Source organism: Engraulis encrasicolus, chromosome 13 (genome assembly GCF_034702125.1).
Source record: "Engraulis encrasicolus isolate BLACKSEA-1 chromosome 13, IST_EnEncr_1.0, whole genome shotgun sequence".
NCBI classification, from domain to species: Eukaryota; Metazoa; Chordata; class Actinopteri; order Clupeiformes; family Engraulidae; genus Engraulis; species Engraulis encrasicolus.
This window is the reverse complement of record NC_085869.1, coordinates 25,052,729-25,073,277: the sequence shown is the minus strand read 5'-3', so window position 1 is coordinate 25,073,277 and position 20,549 is coordinate 25,052,729. Positions and strand designations below refer to the sequence as shown.

Below are 20,549 nucleotides of genomic sequence, written 5' to 3'. Positions count from 1 at the left end.
GCATTGAATTGACTTGAACGCTAAAAAAATTGGGTCGCGACCGAATGAGAGTAGAAAATGGTGGGTCCCAAGACTGTTCCAGTTGAGAACCACTGCAGTAGAGAATGAGACCCAGGCCTACTCGACCAACATCAGTGTGTGACCTCACCAACGAACTTTGGGAAGAATGGTCAAAACATTTCTATAAACTATGTGAACAGCCTTCCTAGAAAAGTTGAAGCTGTAATAGCTGGAAAACGTGGGCCAACATTACTGTATATTGAACCCTATGGGTTACGAATGGGACAGCACTAAGTTCATACACGTACAGTATGTGAGTCTAGGCAGGTAAGCTAATACTTTTGGTAATATAGTGTGTATATACGTACGTAGAGAGAGAGAGCGAGAGAGAGAGAGAGAGAGAGAGAGAGAGAGAGAGAGAGAGAGAGAGAGAGAGAGAGAGAGAGAGAGAGAGAGAAAGAGAGTAAGAGAGTTCAGACAGATTCCAGGAGGAGAAATAAATTGAGCTGAGAGTGACCTGGAGAAGATGACAAAAAACAAGCTTTCAATGTTGCAATATAACAAAAAGTCGATTACCTGCAAGTTCCCTCCTGTTTCTGTCGTTGTGAGTAAATTCAGTCTGAAAGCTCAGTTGTGTCTGCATGCTGGAGCGCATCAAAGGCTGTTTTGGTGAAACAACTGCCATGGGGGGAAAAAATCCAGACTTTGTCAATGTATTATTCATGCTGTCAGAAAAAGCAAAACTGACTGATTACTTTATAGACAGAGGATAAAAGTCTGATAATAATTAATTATATATCATTAAATGTCGCACATTTTATTCCATACAACATGTTGCCATCCCTGGTGCTCACACATCTTTCTTAGATGCAAGACGGCTTTCCTCAGTAGACTTGCCTCATTATTTGACAAAGGCCTTTGACGGTATTAAAACACGTGTTGGCCTAAGATGAAGACTAGCACCCGGGCTTGTGATGAAACCTCATTGTGAATAAAACAGTGTTGTTTTTTTTGTAGACTCACAATGCTTAATGGCTTGTTTTCCCTGCGGAACTTAACGGCATTGTAACTGAAAATGTAGAAATGTGTCTCTAATGCCGCACAGGTTTTTAGTTTTTTTTAATAGGGGCGGGGAGCCCCAGTGCATTACCGTCAAGCAGGCCAGAAAAGCTTTGCTAGTGTGTGACAGGCAGGCAGGCGTCGTTCATGGCTGCTTCTGCTGCTGCTGCTGACTGAGGACAGATGTGTTTGAAACACTATAATCCCAAACAGAAAGGCTGTTGCTCACTGCTGCTCCTGCCTCTTTTTTTCCCTTTCTTCCTCCCCAATTCCTCTCTCTTAACACGTTAAAAGTGCAGGCTTTCCGAGCAGCCGCCCTGTTCTCCCTCCTTTCCTAACCCCCCCACCCCCAGTCTCTTGGGAACCATCGTCATGTTGGTGACATTTTACAAGCAAGAGCTATTTTAGGGCTTTCAAACACAGCCTTCGCATTGTTATTTTCCTCCTGTCATGTTTCTGAAACAACCAGACTGGCATCGCTAGACCCCTCCGCTCCGAGTATTTCCAGTGTGTGTGTGTGTGTGTGTGTGTGTGTGTGTGTGTGTGTGTGTGTGTGGGCGCGTGCACGCGCTGTAGTCTGGAAAGGGTCCTGCGGGATGCTTCCAAATATCTGAATATTGACCCGAATTCAATTTGAGGTGAATGGATCAGCGACAAACCAATCAAGGGATGCATTACCTGGAAGGCTGGTGATGCAGTGGCCGTCGTTAAATTTGCAATTACGCCTATTCATTTAGCAAAAGCCTTTACCCAAAGCAAATTACTGCACAGATTGCGTTTTCAAACAGTACGTTTCCCGTTTCCCTGGGAAGGTAACGTAGTGTGCAAACATTGTTAACACTGCTCGGCAGGAGCACAATAACAGATATCATTCTGAACCCTCACGCACTCCATCACTTACCATGCCCTGTAGACTGCACAAACACTTTTTCTGGAAGAATACACCCTAGAGTAGCATATTGCTAGTCCGACCAAGGGATTTATTGATTGGTGCACACCATAGAGAATAACTAACTTCGTGCTGAGTCATTGGAATAGCCTATCTGAAGTTAGTTCAGGAAAACTCTACATTCTGGGTTTGGTCATCATCATCGTGTGATATGTTGTATTCAGGAGCTACCATACTGTATGTAGGACTGCAAACTGCATTTTAAATCACCTGGCTCAAGCTGTGTAGTTCATACACAGATATTTTATTGGTTAAGTCTTCGGCCTCCTGACGAGTCCGGCTGATGGGAATCAGTTTTAAATATGTGGTGCTGAGTGGAAGTTCCTGAGGCCAGGGTGCCCATCACTGCATACCAATACAACTCTGACAGTGCAATATCAAACTTGCTTACTCGGGAAGTAACTTTATCATCTCATGAATCCCAATGTAGAAGTATACGATGAGACTGATAAACAATCTCAAAATGTGTGTTTCACTGGAACCACAATATCTAATTCCTTTGCTTTTTACCATGCACTTCATACAAGTATTCAATTTAGACTTTCTTTTAGAGCCATATAGTTTTGTCAGTGTCATTACAGAGACCCAACTAACTGAGAGACACTTTGATATTTCAACATTTGAGGGCCACGTGTACAAAATGTCGAAGGGTATGTCCATGTATTCTTATCCTATAAGAGTATGGCATACTTTCTATTACTTCTTAGCCTGACAAGCCAGACTAAATGTGAGATTAAATGTGAATATTTAGTCCCCGATAAATGAGGCATCAGAAGATTGTTGATAGGAACAACCCGTTGTTTTTCAAACTGTGTCTGCACCTATTGGCCAACGCTTTGTCGTCACTCCCTCAAAACCCTGTCTGCTTTGCATCCAAAGATTCAAAACAAATATCCTGTGTTGTGATTGGTCTACCAGGTTCAGGGCATGGGCATTGTCCGAGGCTAGACCCACTCGCAGGCAAAAATAATTTTGGCCACTGACGGGTGGGGATAGTTTACAAGGCTAATTACTTCTACCACTCCCTTGAAAATAGACACTGTAGGCTTAGAATGACCTGGACTTTCAGTCCATTCTCATTCAACAGTTATTCCCAGTGGAAACTGCATCTTTAAACTGATCATGTCCACTGGCCCTGCTATGGCCAACCAGTAGGGCATCCGTCTACCAGGCGGCCGACCCGGGTTCGATTCCCGGCCCGGGTCATTTGCCGACCCCTCCCCGTCTCTCTCCCCATTCACTTCCTGTCCACCTCTCAGACTGTCCTGTCAAATAAAGTCGTAAAAGAAGATTTTTTTTTTTTTTTTAAATGATCATGCCCGCTACTGTAACTACATACAACAGAAAGGGGCCTGCACAGGGACTAAATCAGTGTAGGATTGCCCGTGTTCAGAAGAGAAAAAAAGTTTACACACAATTGTGTTTGACATCGTCTTTTACAATATATTCATCACTAATAATTAAGACTATTTTCACACACAAAAACATTTTCTCATAAAGACACAACAATATGTATCCAGATATCACTGTATTGCGGCGCAATAATAGAAACCACTTGAATTAAGAAAGTAGAAAGTAACAAAGCACAAACAATGAAAAGTAGACTTCAAACATTCAACATTGGGCACTTTGATGTCGGTTTCGTGCTTTCATGGCACGGAAAAGAGGGAGGGTATCAGAAAGCTTGCTGATAATGGACAGTACTACTCTAATTTCACAGTAGTTGTAAAAGAGACCAAGAGAACCATTGTGTCTTGGCGGGGGCGAAAATAAAAGCATCACCATCTCTTTTGAAATGTTCATCATACGGGCTAGCCAGGCGGGCCGTCAGTGAGACGTTCCTGATTCTCGCAAGTGGATGGATGAGCAAGGCAAGCGCACGCACGCACGTACTGTATGCATATAAGCAGGTCTCTTGATGTGCGCGCAGAGAAGGCAGCCCCAGGTCAAAGTGTGCTGAGAGGATTAAGTTCAAAGAACGAGGGGAGGGATTACTCCTAGATTGGGGAGTGCGGCGCTAGGCACTCCTCAAAAGAGGAGAGGAGGCGAGCAGAGCAGCGGCAGCAGCCACGTAACGTCTGGCCATGTCCTGAAGGTAGTCAGCACAGCAGTGTGGTCGTACAAACCCCGCTTGGCTCTCCAGCTTACAGACGCCATGGGTGAAAGAGTGACCTTATATACTTTCTGAACAAGCGTGTTTCTGTGAAACTCAAAGAACATGGATGATGCATAGAAATGGTCACTGCTGGCCATGCCATGCCATGGCCTAACGGTAGGGTTCCTATAACACACTGTACACTAGGGTTGGGCGATATGGAAAAAAAACAATATCACGATATGGATTACTTTATATCACGATAACGATATATATCTCAATATAGCACAATTACATACGTTTTCAGTTATTCTCTTTATTTGCTCTTTATTTTTTCATGTCGTAAAACAACCTTTCTTTGTAAAAAGATACATTTCAGTTACATTAACTTAGAGTGTGTATTGTGACAACATGAAATGTAATTAAATGATATTCAATTGTATAAAATTGATAAAAAATTACCATCACGATACAAACGATATAGGAGAAAGGTCACGATATACACTTTCATATCACGATAACGATATATATCGTCATATTGCCCTACTGTATACTATATGCTCGTGACCCGGGTTTGATTCAGGCCCAGGTCATTTGCAGATCCTTCCCCGTCTCTCTCTCCCCACTCGTTTCCTGTCTCTCCGCCACTATCCTTTCGGAAATAACGGCAAAAAGTAAAAAAAAAAATACATTTCTTTAAAAGAAATGGTCACTGCTGCAAGGATCACCTCAGTGGAGGGTCCTATTATTGGGTTTGTGTTGTGGAAGTAATTGAGAAGATGTCATAAAGATGAAGGAAAATAGTGAGGATGCAGTGAACCCTCTTGGGGTCTTAGACAGGCCTACAAAGCCTTCTTATTCTTCTCCCAGAAATGTACTGTTAAAACAGCCAAAAACGGCCACCTTACCAACTAACACCTACCACCTTGACTAGGTCCCCTGAAAATAAAGATTTTGTGTTGTGAATTAAAATTTCTTTAATCGTTTCACCAAAAAATGTATGCCTTTAGAGCAGGGCTATTCAAATGGAGGCCCTGGGGTTGGTAAGGTTCTGACCCCCATAATGTCAGAACCAAAGCAAAACTAATATGTGTGCTGTCTGTGGCTGTGCATAATACACTTCAGGTTGGTGTTATCTCTACTATGCATTCACATGAGAGTGAAATCTGAAACAGTGTCCAAACATAGGCTACTAAGGCTACTAAGAAATAGAGAAGCAAATATTTGTTCTGTCTGGAAAGCTATCCGCTTGTTTCGCACCCTAACCTCAGACACCGTGCTGCTCGCAGTTATACAGATTCTATGCTCGGGCCCTTCACTGGAGGGAACTTGAAAAACTGACCCTCTGTGACTTTTAATTGAGTGCCCCTGCTTTAGAGGTATGCATGTTATATTTCCTATGAAACTGCACAAAATATACTTTCTAGTGAGGACAGTCATGTTTCTGATACCAGCTAAACCACCTTGACCAATGCAAATTCAACAGGAAACACTGCACCTCAATTCTTTCTTGGGTAGGCCTTTAGCTTTCTTATTGTTTTTTTTAACCTCTTCAGTAGGTATAGTATAGTATAGTATAGTATAGTATAGTATAGTATAGTATAGTATAGTATAGTATAGTCAAGTCAAGTCAAGTCAAGTTTATTGTCAATTTCTTTACATGCACTGGTCATACAAAGAATTTGAAATTGCGTTTCTTGCTCTCCCATGCAGACATAGACTAATCTAGGTAAGGACATAGACAGTATAGACATAGACAGTACTCATACATGGACATAGACAGTATGGACGTAGACATTGCTCATACAGACATTTAAAGTGCAAGACTGGACAACAGAAGACTTGTAGAGAACATACATTAAGAGGAGGTATTTTGTTGTGCTTTTTCTAAAAGTCCTTTATAGCGTTCTGACATAGTAATAGTAGCATTTGAAGAAAATAAATAATTAAAAAAGGTTTTATTAAATACACCAGCAGCAGTATGTGTGTGTGTGTGTGTGTTTGTATGTGTTTTGTGTGCGTGTGTGCGTGTGTGTGTGTGTGTGTGTGTGTGTGTGTGTGTGTGTGTGTGGTGTGTGTGTGTGTGTGTGTGTGTGTGTGTGTGTGTGTGTGTGTGTGTGTGTGTGTGTGTTTAGGGCAGGTAGAAAGTGCGGTGTGCGTCTGTGTGTGTGTACCTGTGTATGTGTGTGTGTGTGTGTGTGTGTGTATGTGTGTGAGTATGAGTTGTGTGTCAGTGTGTGTATGTTTGGGTTTAGTGCAGAAAGTGCAGTGTGCTTGTGTGTGTGTGTGTGTGTGTGTGTGTGTGTGTGTGTGTGTGTGTGTGTGTGTGTGTGTGTGTGTGTGTGTGTGTGTGTGTGTGTGTGTGTGTGTGTGTGTGTGTGTGTGTGTGTGTGTGTGTGTGCATGTGTATGTTTTGAGTTAGTGCAGGTTGAAAGTTCAGTATAAAAGTATAGTATAGTATGCCCTTTATTATCCCGCAATGGGGAAATTCATTTGTTGCAGCAGTAACATACAGATTGTGCAAAAACAGCAGACAGCATACATACAACACAGGACCAGGAGGTTAAAAAGTATATAAGATAGGTTGGCCACGTCAGGCCCAGGACTAGAGCTCAGCACACTAACAGCCTTCAAACACGAATAGACATGACCACTCGGTTTTTAACATTCCAATGTTTCAAATTTATGATTATCATTTTGATGTTTAGCCACTTTGTGCAGAGCAACCGTTCTGTACTAACCAGCAATCTACAATAAGTTACAGGTTGCCCGACACAGCGAAATCTAATTTGGTTCTTGTCCCAGCAGATGAATTGCTAAAAACAATTAGCAAATTTGTGAGTGCCAATTTAAAACGCTCTCCAAATGAAATACTGGGGTGATAAGAGTCTACGGGTAATGCGATATACTTCAACCTCACCTCGACAAAGCAGATCAAATTTGCTGCGATCAATGATGCAACAGACACTTTGGCAACAACATCTCGCTGAACTGAACAAGATAACCACACTATTTCATGGCTGCATTGTCTCTAAAAAACAAAACAAAAATACTGTCTCAAAGCAGTTTACAGTTTTTAAAATGTCATAGTTTAATAAAAAAAAATCCAACAAATGTCACATGTACAGCACACACTTAGCCTGCTAAACAGGCAGGAGTGTGTAGAGCAGATTAAACACTCCGAATACACATGACGAGTAGCAAGACCCTTTCTGGATAAACTGAGTGTTTTTTTGGGATGATGATTATGTTCTATGACGTGCTGAGCTACCCCTACAACGAAACACGAGCAAGATGAAGGACCTCGGGGGCGACAGGCATTTGGGGTATGGGGCAGAGGGGGGATATAGGGACAGCATGGTGTCACTTCTGTTTGCCCTGACAAGGCTGCAGCCAGGGAGCTGTGTTTGTCTCACTCAGCGCTCCCTGTGTAGCCTGTGCCAACAACACACACACACACACACACACACACACACACACACACACACACACACACACACACACACACACACACACACTCACACACACACACACACACACACACACACACACACACACACACACACACGCACACACTGACACACACACACACACAAACTGACTCACACAGACAAACACACACAGACACACACAGACACACACGCACGCACGCACGCACGCAGAGACCAACACTCACACACCGACACACACACGCACGCACACTCACACACCTTGTTCATTTGCACCCACACCACTTTGGCTGCAGTCAAGAGCACACTTCAGGGAAGCTCTGAAGTGGGTCAATTTATTTCATATCATCACATATTATGCAAACTAGATAAACCAATGGTACTCCTATCGACTGTGAGAGGTAGGTAAGAGGTTTTCTTGTGAAAACCTATCAACGTCTCTCTCACAAAGATCTAGTGATTGGCACTTAGGGTTTTTGTTTTTTAAAGAAGAATATTACACCAGATTAGAATCAAAGTTATTGTCATTGCACTTAGAGAGTACTGTACAATTACAGCGTAATATAAATTCATTCATGGGTTTCTAAGACAAACCTAAAGCTCCTCATAGACACTGAGGCATTTGCTTCCTCTGTTATTATGGATGCTGACACTGTCCTAGCTGTCCCTTTCTCACCGACATAGAGAACGCCATGTGTGTCATACATGGCCAAAGGCAGTGGCGTGCACAGACATCTTGGGGGGCAGGTGCTCGAGGGGGGACAGAGGGCATGTGGACCTTATGGCTGCCTTACTAAGCTATACAGGCTATATGTTATATAGAAGCATTATCGTCACACTCTTTTGATCGTCATCGATGATCATGTCAACATGGAGCACAGTACATATACAGTACACACAAAAACAAAGGGCATTTCTGTATAGTAGGGCAAAGGGACAGGTGCTTTAGCATCACCTTGTCCCTATCTGTGCATGCCTTTGGTCAAAGGCCTTTCAAAGGCCATTTTCCTGTTACAGATCCCAGAGGGATAGCTAAACCCTATGGCCATCACCTCTGCCAAAATAGCCATGGCTACTTGCCATTCTGGTCTGGAATCTTTTTACATACATCACAGAACACAGCATCACACACACGCCGTGAGAGACACCATGCTTATTAAGCATGTCCAGCCAAGATGACAGTAATGCGTCATAGTTCAAATAAGTCTGTCCTGTGACATGTCTGCAAACACTACAGAATATATTTCTTGGCCAAATCAGCCTCGGATATCACCTCATCTAATTTGTTAATGTTGTGACACCTTTAAACTTCAGAAGAGACAGCATTTTAGTAGTAAAGATGCCGGGAATCCTACACAATGTTTAATTGTGATACTGCCGGGTGTTAGTGTGGTAGTGGACAGGGAGGATTCAAACTGCTGCGATGAATCGCTAGACACAGGGAAGGTCTGGATGAACGGGAGAGAGATAAAGCTCATATATTAAACTCAAGTAGAGATGGAAATTGAGCTTATTTTCACGGCTCAGTATTGCTTGAACTTCAAAAGTAAAGAGGAGCAACATCGATATCACGTCTATGTCAAGACTAGGGCTGCAACGATACACTAAACTCACAATTCGATTCGGTTCATATCATGATTTCTGACCTATGGTTAGATATACCCCACAATGTTTTAATGCTCATTTATAGGTAGAATATGTTACAAGAGGTTAATAATAGCCTAATGTAAAAAGTCTACAAATAATAATGGTATTGATTTGATGCTTGGAAGCACCATCCCATCATTTCATGTGGTTGTTTTCTTGACTGAAGGTTAAGAAAACTTTGAAAGGGTGTGTCACAATACTAGCTTCATCTTGCATCACGAATGATACAGTATCATGACTCTGCATGTCACGATTTCTCGATTCCATACAATATCGTTACAGCCCTAGTCAAGGCAGTGCTCCAACTAAATATCAATGGTTCCATGCATTTATACTGAAACTACTCAGTGGTACGTGATGGTAGATGGCAGTGTGGTGCAATAGTAATTGTTTGCAGCCTGCAACCCCAAACAGTGTTGTCAGATTGGGCGGCTACCCGCTCAATTGGGCTGCTTGGAAAAGCCGTCTGTGAGTAAATACGGTAAAAATCTGCCATTTGGCGGGTTTTCTACTGTTGTATGCCCATATAAATCAATGCAATTTGTTAAAATTGGGTGGCATTTAGCGCCTCCAGGCGATTTTTGAGCAGCGTTTGGGCGGGATTCGATCAGATACATCAGGCAACACTGACCCCAAACCTATTTTCAGTGGGCTGCAACATGGCCAAGCCAATTTCATTCATGCCAAAGTTTTTTTTTTGTTAACACCAAAGTAATAGAATTTGAATGATCTCCTCTGCTCATTTCGAAATGTATTATACCAGATCAAAGAAGATAATCTCACATCTTATGAAACACATACCGTGTTAAAAGATAAAAGGAGGTCAGGGCTAAATCAGGACATTTTCACTAGAGTCTACCTAGAGAATAGAAGAGGGCTTGCATGAATTGAATTAAATATAGTGTGTAGCATCTGCAAACATGTCGATGGAAGTCTAATTTAAAAAGTTCTGGCTAACTCAGTTTAACTCAGAGGTGTGGGACGTCATGCAGACACCTACAGAGTACCACTGTAAGTAACTGTAAGCAGTAATCTACCAGGCCCTGTCTGTTAAACGTGGCTGCACACATAATAACACCTGCGCCAACAAGGTATGTTCATTAGAGGCCGATAATGGCTTTTTAATCTCAGACAATTTGCTGCCGTTCTCTCCACATGTACTATACTGTAATGTACTGTACTAATTACAACTACATGAGAAACGGACCAAGCAAGAGTATCAAGATACTCCTCTTAGTCTATATGCAGATAAGACTGAAATCGTGTTCCTGTAGTAATGAGCTTCCTGAAATGACGGGACTCTTATCTGCTAATTAATATTGCTCTATCAGACTAAGGTTGTGGAGTGATAGCCCAGATAGACGCTGGCAAGTGTCCAGGAACAGCACCTCACTCATTTCTATGGGGACGTGATAAAACCAACATAGCTGGTGGTAACAATCTACAGGGCAATACACTAAGGAGGGGAGACTGAAAGATACCAGTTGTTCATATAGACAACTGTCTGAAATTTCACCAGTGAATCTTCTTGAAGTGTTGAAACACTGGACAGCGATAGCTGATACCAGCACCATGTTGAATTTTATCACTCCTGCTTCCCCACTGCCAGGGGTAGACTGGGACAAAAAAAAAAAACACCCGGGCATTTATGTCTTAAACTGGCCCTGTACACATACAAGCCGATTTTGTACTATATCCTACTTCACTCCGTCCACCACTGTCTCTATTGAAGATGGAGCAATGGGCCGCCCCCTCTAAACTATGGGCCGGTCCCCAAAACAAACAAACAAACAAACAAAATAACCGCATCAGCCCCTGGGGTCTGTCGGACAGAACACTGGGAAAATACCCCGTATGCCAGATTACCAGTCCAGCTCTGCTAACTTCTGCCACAAGTCACTTCTTTGCGCAGCAATAAGACCAGAAACAAAGTCTCTCCAGAGCCGTAATAATATAATTCACAACACACAACCGCAGAGGCATCACCTCGCTCTGGGTGTTTTTTTCAGTCATTTGGACCAAAGCCATCATTGGGTACAGTATTGCACAGGAGGGATTACTCTGAAGTTTAAAACAGACTGCGACTCTAATGATGAACTCTGTTGCCAGTGGCCTCGCGGGCTCGCCTGGGACTGGACATAATGCTTTGCTCAGGTTTGGAACAGAGACAGGACTCATCAGAGGCCATGCAGCGGAGGCAATAATAAAAGGTTTTGTGGCCGATGAGAGGGCAATCACGGGACACGAGAGACAGAATTTGTTTTCATTATTAATGAACAGTATCCAAACAATAAAAACTTGGAAGACCTGGTGGAAGTACCCCATTGTAACAGTCTACATCACTACTCACAGCAGTCAGCATTTGTTATTTGCACGTCTAGTACTTTAAAGGGATGAGTTTGGATCAATCAAATAAAATGTCTTAATTAATATCACCATATAATATAATATATAACACAATATAATAATATATAATGATACTATGAGTATTTATTAATATGTTAAGTCCTCAACCCTCTCTCCACACCAGTGTTTCTCAACCTTTTTTGGACAAACGACCCCTTGACACATCATAAGCATCGTAACACCCCCTTGACCTCAGCATAAGCCTGCCAATGCCCCCCTTAGTATTGAAAAATAAAATAGACTAATGGCCCCCAATGGGAACTAAGCCCCCGCCCCCACTGAGCTGTATCCTTCTCAACGCCCCCTTGGGGCTCCCCAACGCCCCCTGGGGGGATGTACTGCCCCGTTGAGACACACTACTCCACACAATCATTCACATGCACTGGCACACTACTCCTATGCTTACTACTCGTTCAAAATCAGTCAAGGAGCCCCTATAAAGCATTCAGGCAGCAATGCAGCCGGTAGTGGGGAATCTGCTTTTCCAGTTGGTCACCTTATTTGGCAACGCCTGCGTCAGAGATCTTTAAGTATATAGAGATATGCCAATGTAATAGGTTGCTATGGGCACCTAACTTGACCAGGTTCCGGTCTGCCTAAAGGGCAGCATTGAATAGAACAGTCCTTAGGTCTCCCTAGGTCTGCCTAAAGGGGGATCTCCCCCCCTTGCAATAATAGAACCCGGAAACAATGGGCCAATGGAACCTCTCTCTCTACTCTCTCTGTCTGCGTTCTCTTAGGGGCTGCTAATGTCATATTTACGCCGACTTCCGCTGTGCTCAACGGGGACCCGGATTTCACAGCCAGGCGTTCCCCTCCAAGCAGCACGGGCCATGCTCAGGAGAGAGCGGTGTAAGAGCAGAATACAAGGAAAAGATAAGCAAAAATCTATTATTGTCTCTAAAGGGAAACGTTCAACTATGAATGTCATTTTAACACACATCTTGAGCAAGCACATGCAATGGGAATAGAAAATGAACTATTGGCGGATGTTTTGAAACGGGAATTCCACAAAGCCCATTTCACAATTTCAAAACGTTGAATTGAACAAGTTAACAAATCTATTTTGCTAATGACAAGAGGCCAATGTCAATATGAAAAAAAAACCCATGTTGGATCTATAAACCAGGGTCAGTGTGATAGTCAACAACGTTATAGTGGTAAAACAAACAACCAAATAGCTAGGCATTACAATAACATCAAGGAAGCTTGGCCTCCCCAAAAGCTGTAAATGTGCATTTCTGTGGCCAGACTGTCATTAAGTATGCATATGATTTGTGTGATTGGCCATTTTGATGGAAAGCCTGTTTGCAGTGCTATGTAAATTGCTCTGGAGAAAGCAGGGGAAAGGGGGAAAGAGACCATTAATTAGTATGATTAGATATGCTGAGAAACACACTGTGCATCAGACATCAGAGCCACACATGGTGGGTTTTTACTTGAAAATACCAAATGGCATCATAAAAACTTGCTACTACTGAATCGACTATCGAGTTTGGCCACGCTGTGTACAGAGAGAGAGAGAGAGAGAGAGAGAGAGAGAGAGAGAGAGAGAGAGAGAGAGCAAGAGAGTCATCGGTATTCCAGACATTTAGTCACTTTGACATGTGATTGGATTCTGACTACGAGACATTTACATTATTATTACTTCTTCCAGCCTCCATAAAAACAAACCTCTCTTCATTGGTATGCGCCTTCCACTGGTGTTGTGTATTCAAGAGAAATCCTATATTCACATTTGCGTAAAAGAGATAACGTGGACATCAAAGAAAGCCACACAGAAGAAAGAACACATTTCCATGCCTCCTCCACAAAAGATCTTGACATCAACAGCTCAGAAAGTTTCTTGCATTCCGAATAAGAAAAACATGACCAAAAGGTCAAATATTGACATTTGTAAATGCACAACCGTGCTCTCTTAAAATCACATAAAGGCAAAAAAAATATCAAATTAAAAGAGAGGTAAAGGACTGAATGTGGACTGAAGGTGACATTTGCTTGCATTCCAAATGGCATTTCTTAGTAGATCAAAGCCAACTCCATTTTCTCAAAACACTTGGTGTAGGCCCACAGAATTAAAAAAAACAAAAACAAGAACACCATGTCTAAAGCACGGTCTTAATCAGTGCACTAATACTTTATCCAAGAAAATATTATTGAAGGAAAAGAAAAAAATGGATAGCATAGGCCTAGGCCTATGCTTTATATAAAAAATGCAAACTTAAGTCCAATTTGAAAACTGAAGTATTAACAAAGGCACATGCATCATCATAGGCATAGGACATTCATTTTTATAATGTAGTTTTTGATATGTGAAAACTTCCTCAAATCCAAATACACTGTAATATAATTATGCAGAGAACAAATAGAGCCTCTGCCTCTTGAAAGAGCAATGCCTATTTCCTGCTTGGTGGCTGCTCACCAGGCGTGTGTCGCATCCGTTATTTCGCCATCCATCCAAACAAATAATTTGATGGAACATTTACGACCGTGGTGGAGTGAATGGAAAATTAAAAGTCTACCCACTCAAGGCTGTGGAAATTACACTGCCAAGAAAGGACGGAGCTAATAGGCCACTTGTTGATTTGAAAAGTAGATGATGGCTCAAACTTCCGGTTCATTCATGCAGCGTTTCCCAGCCAGTCCTGTGGGTCATATATTACAGGGCCTGACATCAGACTCTGCAACATTTCTTTAGCATTCAAAGAACACTGCCTCTTCCCAAACCGAGAAATAGCCTATTTTTTAAAGAATGTGACTCTTGCCCAGACTTCTAGGTCCTTGGCGTCAGCTCTCTCCACACAGCACAGAGTAAAAATGTAAACAGGTGAAGCAAACACGCTCTTAATCCAAAAGAAAGTTTCAAACCCGTTAACTTTCTTTGCACCCAGAACGTCTCAAAAATGTGTAGATAGCACACACTCCATTCATCCCAAAGAATTTACAGGCAAAAAAGCAAATCTGAATGTCCTAAACTCTACGGATTTACACAACTTTAAAAAGGCGGCACACTCCCGTGGTGGGGCTCGGCGCTGCTTGATTTGACAAATAGAAAAAAGCGAGTCGGGAAGGGAGAGGCAGAGCTTTCATGCGCTCTGCTTTCAAGGTGTGCTCAGTACTTTAGTCAAGTCGGCTGATGATGAGAAGGAAAGCAACATCCACAAGAAAACAACAAGTGCATGACAGTATGCCAGACTCCCAGTGGCGGTCTCAGAGCATGTATAAACAACATCACTTTCCTGCTGAACACCTAAAATGCTGCATCTCATCATCAACAACACACACAGAGCACTAATGGCCATCAGCTCAGTTGCCACACAACACCTCCGATGCATCTGACTGTTTAACCTTTCCGCTGCAAAAACAAGGGGATCGCGTAACCATTTACTCCAGCGGGTGGTAGGCTACCGCTGATGACCAGGCTCGATTCACGCAACACGCTCCATGCTGCTGGGCTTTTTAGCAGTAACCTCTGATCCCATCAAGCTTCCTAAATCTCATTACCGACAGACAGACAGACAGCTCTTTGGGTTTCTTCTCATCTCGGGATGAGCGCACACACACGGCACGGCACGCCACGCGCGCCTCTTAAACTGGCAGCAACACGCAAAGTCACCTCCCGTGTATACCCCAGAGAGTAGGGTCCGTGTTTGCTGCACATTTTTTAAAGCGATCTGATTAATTATTCAAGGGTATTATTATTTTCTGCGTTGAATCTATTTCCTGCATCAGCGGCGCTGATAATGGCTCCCAGAGGAGACAGCCAGGCAACACTCTGGCGTGCGTATGCCATACGCCTTGTTTTCTACCTTATTCCTTTTGTCACCCCAGCTACAGAGTACAGACGCCACTGTATTTGCCACAAAATCAATGCTCCACAGGGCATGGGTATAAACACTGCTAAAAATTGCAGGAGCACACAGCAGAGAGAGGGTGAGTGATAGTGAGCAACAGGGGGAGAGAGGGGAGAGAGGGGAGAGAGGGGGGGTGGGGGGCAAATTTACAATCACAACAGCCCTGTCAGTGGAGTGTCAGCTAAATTAAAAACATGTTGAGCCACCCAGTTCATCAACATCAACCGGGGACATGAATCTTACTGTGTGTGTGTGTGTGTGTGTGTGTGTGTGTGTGTGTGTGTGTGTGTGTGTGTGTGTGTGTGTGTGTGTGTGTGTGTGTGTGTGTGTGTGTGTGTGTGTGTGTGTGTGTGTGTGTGTGTGTGTGTGTGTGTGTCGGTGTGCTGTCATGGCAGTACCTCTTGTACCAGTACCTGTCTGACAAACGTCCCTAGCCGTGCCACTGGGAGGGTGGTTGAGCTGTGCTGTATTAGCCAGGCCCAGAACTTGCAATTACGTAGTTTTAACCATGATTGTGGTTCATAACCACTTACATCAATGTCAGCAATTATCACTGACAGATAACAAAACAGTATGGGTTGATTCCCGGAAAAAAGTGCATGTATGCGTCCTCAAATAATCTTATACGAGTTGAGCCAGAAATGATATAGAAAAAAAATCTTCTTCCACTGTCATATGCTTATTTGGTCTAAACTATTCCCCAGGGACTGAATCTCCCTGGATTCACTCTTCATGTTAATATTTCTATATTTTTCCTTTCCTTGCAGCAGTGATCTGAAAGACTTGGCAACAAATCAGACAGAGAAGTAAGAATCTACTGCTGCAGATGACTGTTTTGAAGGCGACATTGGCTGTGGCTGGTGGTGCCGCAAGCAGAGTCACACAAATATCTAAACTCTTCCCCACCTGCCCTTGCGAAAGTGGTTTCTAAGGGAGTGGCATGACTTCAAAAAACCCTTAAAATGTGCAATCACCTTCTCCAGGCAACTAGGTCAACGAGTAAGCATAATGAAAGTCAGGCTGACCACTATGAGCAATGTCTATTCAACGCCTGCCAACCTAGCGCTGAAAGTTTCACAAACACTATAGCATGTCAGACATGTTCACTACTTTATTCACAGGGCATATATTTTTTTTGTGAGTGCAGTTCATATCACTGGTTTACCAGAGATGATTCTTGATCTTGTCTTCTGGTTCCAGATAGGCTCTTGACCTTGCATATCGTGTCTCTTAAGTAACATCATGGAGGATTTTAATAGCTACTGCCAACATGTCCCTACGGAGATCAGCACAGAAGCATCTTTCTAAAAAATATGACTAAAAATAGCTGTTACTATATTCAGTCTGCTGCAACTGCAGTGATTTGCAAGCAGATGAAGTTATCCCAAAGCAATTCTCGCATGGATGCAAAAAAAAAAAAGTTTCACAAAGGCACACCCACTTCCATTGCCTCAAGCTGTCTGTTTTGTGAAGTGACATTAGGCATGGTTAAGTGACTGACTTCCACCTTCGGGAGGACAACAGAATAGGGGCGTGTGTTTAAAGTAGTTTCCACAGCACTCGCACACAGTGACAATAAAAAAATGGATGCTTCCAGTTACACTCAAAAAGTGTTTGTCTGATGAGTATAAGATTGACAACACACTGAGCCTTCACACAAACAGACTTTTCCGACATACCGAATTTCAAATTAAGCAATTCTAGATCTTGTAGCATAAACTAGGGTCAAAATATCAGAACCATCTGTCATATTTTTAAATTGGACCTTGAGTCTAGACACAGTCACACAGAATATCTTGAGACATTTTAAGGAAGCAGAGGCAGAGGCAGTTCTTATCGCATCCTAACTTCACCTTAGCACGAGACGTCCTTTAGCGAATACGAGATGAGATGGCCCCTCGTCGTCTTGGTGCCCTACAGGCTTGCAGGCTCTGAGTTGCACAAGAGAAAAAAAGCAGACAGACTTTCACATATAAACAATAATGCCATTAAAACTTGCATTTCTATTGCGGCCTATGATTCAAAACAGTTTGCCACATTACTTCAGATAATTACTGAGACCAGTGCACTGAACCAGTTTAAGTGCTTTGACTCTCAATAATGTTTATCATCTAAATGGCTAATCGTTTTTTTCCTGTTATGTTCTGCAGTGCCGGACAAGTTCTCCATGTAGTAGGGAGTGTGGTTTCCTTACGTGTACATGTTTATAATGCCTCAGGGCTTTTAGCAAACAGCCAATAATGTTCCCAAAGGTGTCCCGAGGCCAAGCTGAAGGCATACTTCTGTTTTTTTTATCTCCATTTAAACACCCATTCTGAAATCAATAATAAATAAATCAATAGCAAAATTAAACTCAATTTCACTACAAAACATATGCTCACTTTTGTTTACCAGCCCGAGGCGAATCATAAACACACTGATTCTACTTTAAAAAAAACAACAACAACAGAGGTATGCAAGCCAGCTGTGATGGCTGCAATCCACATGTAACCTACTGTATATACAAAAGAATCTCCCATAGAGACTGACGGTCATACATACTCATCGATATACTGAAGGCCACTATGCTCAATTGCTTTACCAAACATGAGATTGGAGGATGACAAACCTCATCATTGTTGGAATTTTGTTATAAAATAATGAACATGAAGAACAATCAATAAAAAAGAATCATGCCATCCAGGAGAAGATGAAAAAACAAACAAACAAGAAAACTAATAATGACACCCACACACATATCTGAGGAATCTGTCACCTATTGATTATTTCAGTGTCAGCATAGGGGAAATTATTAAATAAAAATAAAATCCAATGTTCTCACATACCATATGACACACCTGAGGCTTAGGAGATACGGACAGAGAGAAAACAAGTCCGAAATGCGGACAAAGATGCGTCCAAAAGCACAAATATGAAGAGAGTAAAGCGAAGAATAGCGGGGAAGATCGTGTTTTGGCCGATTTAAAGAATCCGTTTCAGACGGACAGACCGACAAACGGACGGACATACCCTCTTATACAGATGCTAGGACGCATCTAAAAAGATGAAACACAAAATATATGGTGAGTGCATTGCACCCAGACTGGACAGGCATCCTCCCATAAACCTTTAAAGCGCAATCTTTTAGTACCCTATCAGAGGTTCTTTAAGTATATAGAGATATGCCAACATAATAGGTTTCTATGGGCACCTAACGTGACCAGGTTCCAGTCTGCCTAAAGGGGCGTGTCATAATGCCCCTAGCATTGAATAGAACAGTCCTTAGGTCTGCCTAGGTCTGCCTAAAGGGGGATTTCCCCCCCTCCCCCTTGCAATAATAGAACCCGGAAACAATGGGCCAATGAACCTCTCTCTCTCTACTCTCTCTGACCATATCTTCTGGATGCATCGACATTACTACAGTACATGCCACAAGTCATCTTCTAACTGCTTTGCATTTATTACCATTCACGAATCGTTAAGTGTTCAATTATGATCTTTTCATTTGCGGGCTGCAAAACAAAGCATGGTCTTTCAAGTGTACTTTTGCTTCATTGAATGTAACTTCAATCAATATAAAGCATGGCCTTTATAATGCGGTAGGTGATTGCTAATTTGGGCATAACAGAGCATTTGCTATTAAGACCGCATCCACTTGCCGTAATCTTTGCACTCCATCACAGATGCTGTGTCAATACAGCCGGAGGGGGAGAAAAGTCTTCTTGCAGTAGAGACAGAGGCGGACTTTCCATTAGGCAAACCTAGGCAATTACCAAAGACCTAACCAAATCTGTCCTCCATACGGGCCCCTAACTGTCACACCAGTCGCGGTATACACACAAAAAAGTAAATTGGGCTTGATCTTAATTTGTCACTTACAGTATGTAAAGTAATCGAAGATATACGTATATATAGGTATGAGACAACACACCTAAATGGCACCAAACACTGACTTTTATACAATTACTTTTAAGGTCCCATGCTTATATTTCTCCTTGGGCCCCAAAATGGCTAGATCCGCCCCTGTCCAGAGTGCGACAGAACAGAAGGCTGTTGGGGTAGTATAGGGAGGAATGGGAACGTTTGCAAAGCCCAGCTGACACTCACAAACTCTCTCTACTTATACAGTATACCCACAGTCAGAGCTGCAGCCCTGTGCTGTGCTGTGCTGTGCTGCTAGCGGTTGCTAATTCAGCATCCTCTTTGAGTAATGCCAGTTTAAGCCCGAGATAAAGGCTTTTCCTTCCCCAACTTTAAAGCTAAGTCTCCATTGACATCCTGAGGGTGGCACTGCATTCACTGCAGTGCTTGAGAATTTGGAGAAAAGAAATATCTCACTCCAGCACCAGTATCCATGAGGAGACACAGGGACGTCGATAGGGGCAGGGGGGAAAACGGGTCAGTTGTCCCAGGCTCAGGGAGAGAGGGGGCCCAGTATGTATTGGGATTGTGGCCCTTCCAGATGATTTTGTTCTGGGCCCGACCAAAGCTGTAAGCGGCCATGGAAACACAAAGGGAAAAGGGGTGAGAACTTCATGGCTCACACACACAGACTTTTATATAGGCACCAAAGAGACACCACATTTCAGCCATGCCATTACAACCAACAGGGGCTGCAATAATTGCAATGTCAAAAAATTAATTACAGCATTGCCAACCATTTATAAGTCATTAAGGAGATTAGTGCAAGCTGTAAATAGATACACTAAACTATTCCTTCACCCAGCACAAACATAACATCATACAAACCACATTATGAACCGAAAACAATCTTTTTTCCCCCCTCACCATGCTTATTTCTGAGAAATTAAACCTTGCTTACATATAATTCTCCAGAGCAGACAGAGAAGTGTTTAATGACTCAAAATACCATTATTACAACGGACTGATTGTTTTCGGGGATTTAAAAAACTATGCCCATAGGCCTTTGCTCCCAAAGAATTGGAATATTTAGCATTCTGCACAATGCAGCCAATGGGACTGACATTTTTATCAGCACACAGCAAAAGAGGGGTGTGTGTATGTGTGTGTGTGGGGGGGTTACATTAGAGAACAAAACCACATTGGAATGATGTGCTTTAGCAAGAGAGGGGAAACTCACAGGCCATGCA

At 42.6% G+C, this 20,549-nt stretch overlaps 1 protein-coding gene across 1 annotated transcript in view; it reads right to left on the bottom strand.

The window, feature by feature from the left end:
- gmppaa (GDP-mannose pyrophosphorylase Aa) overlaps positions 1 to 20,549 on the bottom strand; it is a 142,221-nt gene that overhangs the window by 100,835 nt on the left and 20,837 nt on the right. The window contains exon 12 of the mRNA XM_063213543.1: positions 577 to 678. Within this exon, the coding sequence (XP_063069613.1) occupies positions 577 to 678 (102 nt within the window). The remainder of the gene's footprint in view (positions 1 to 576; positions 679 to 20,549) is intronic.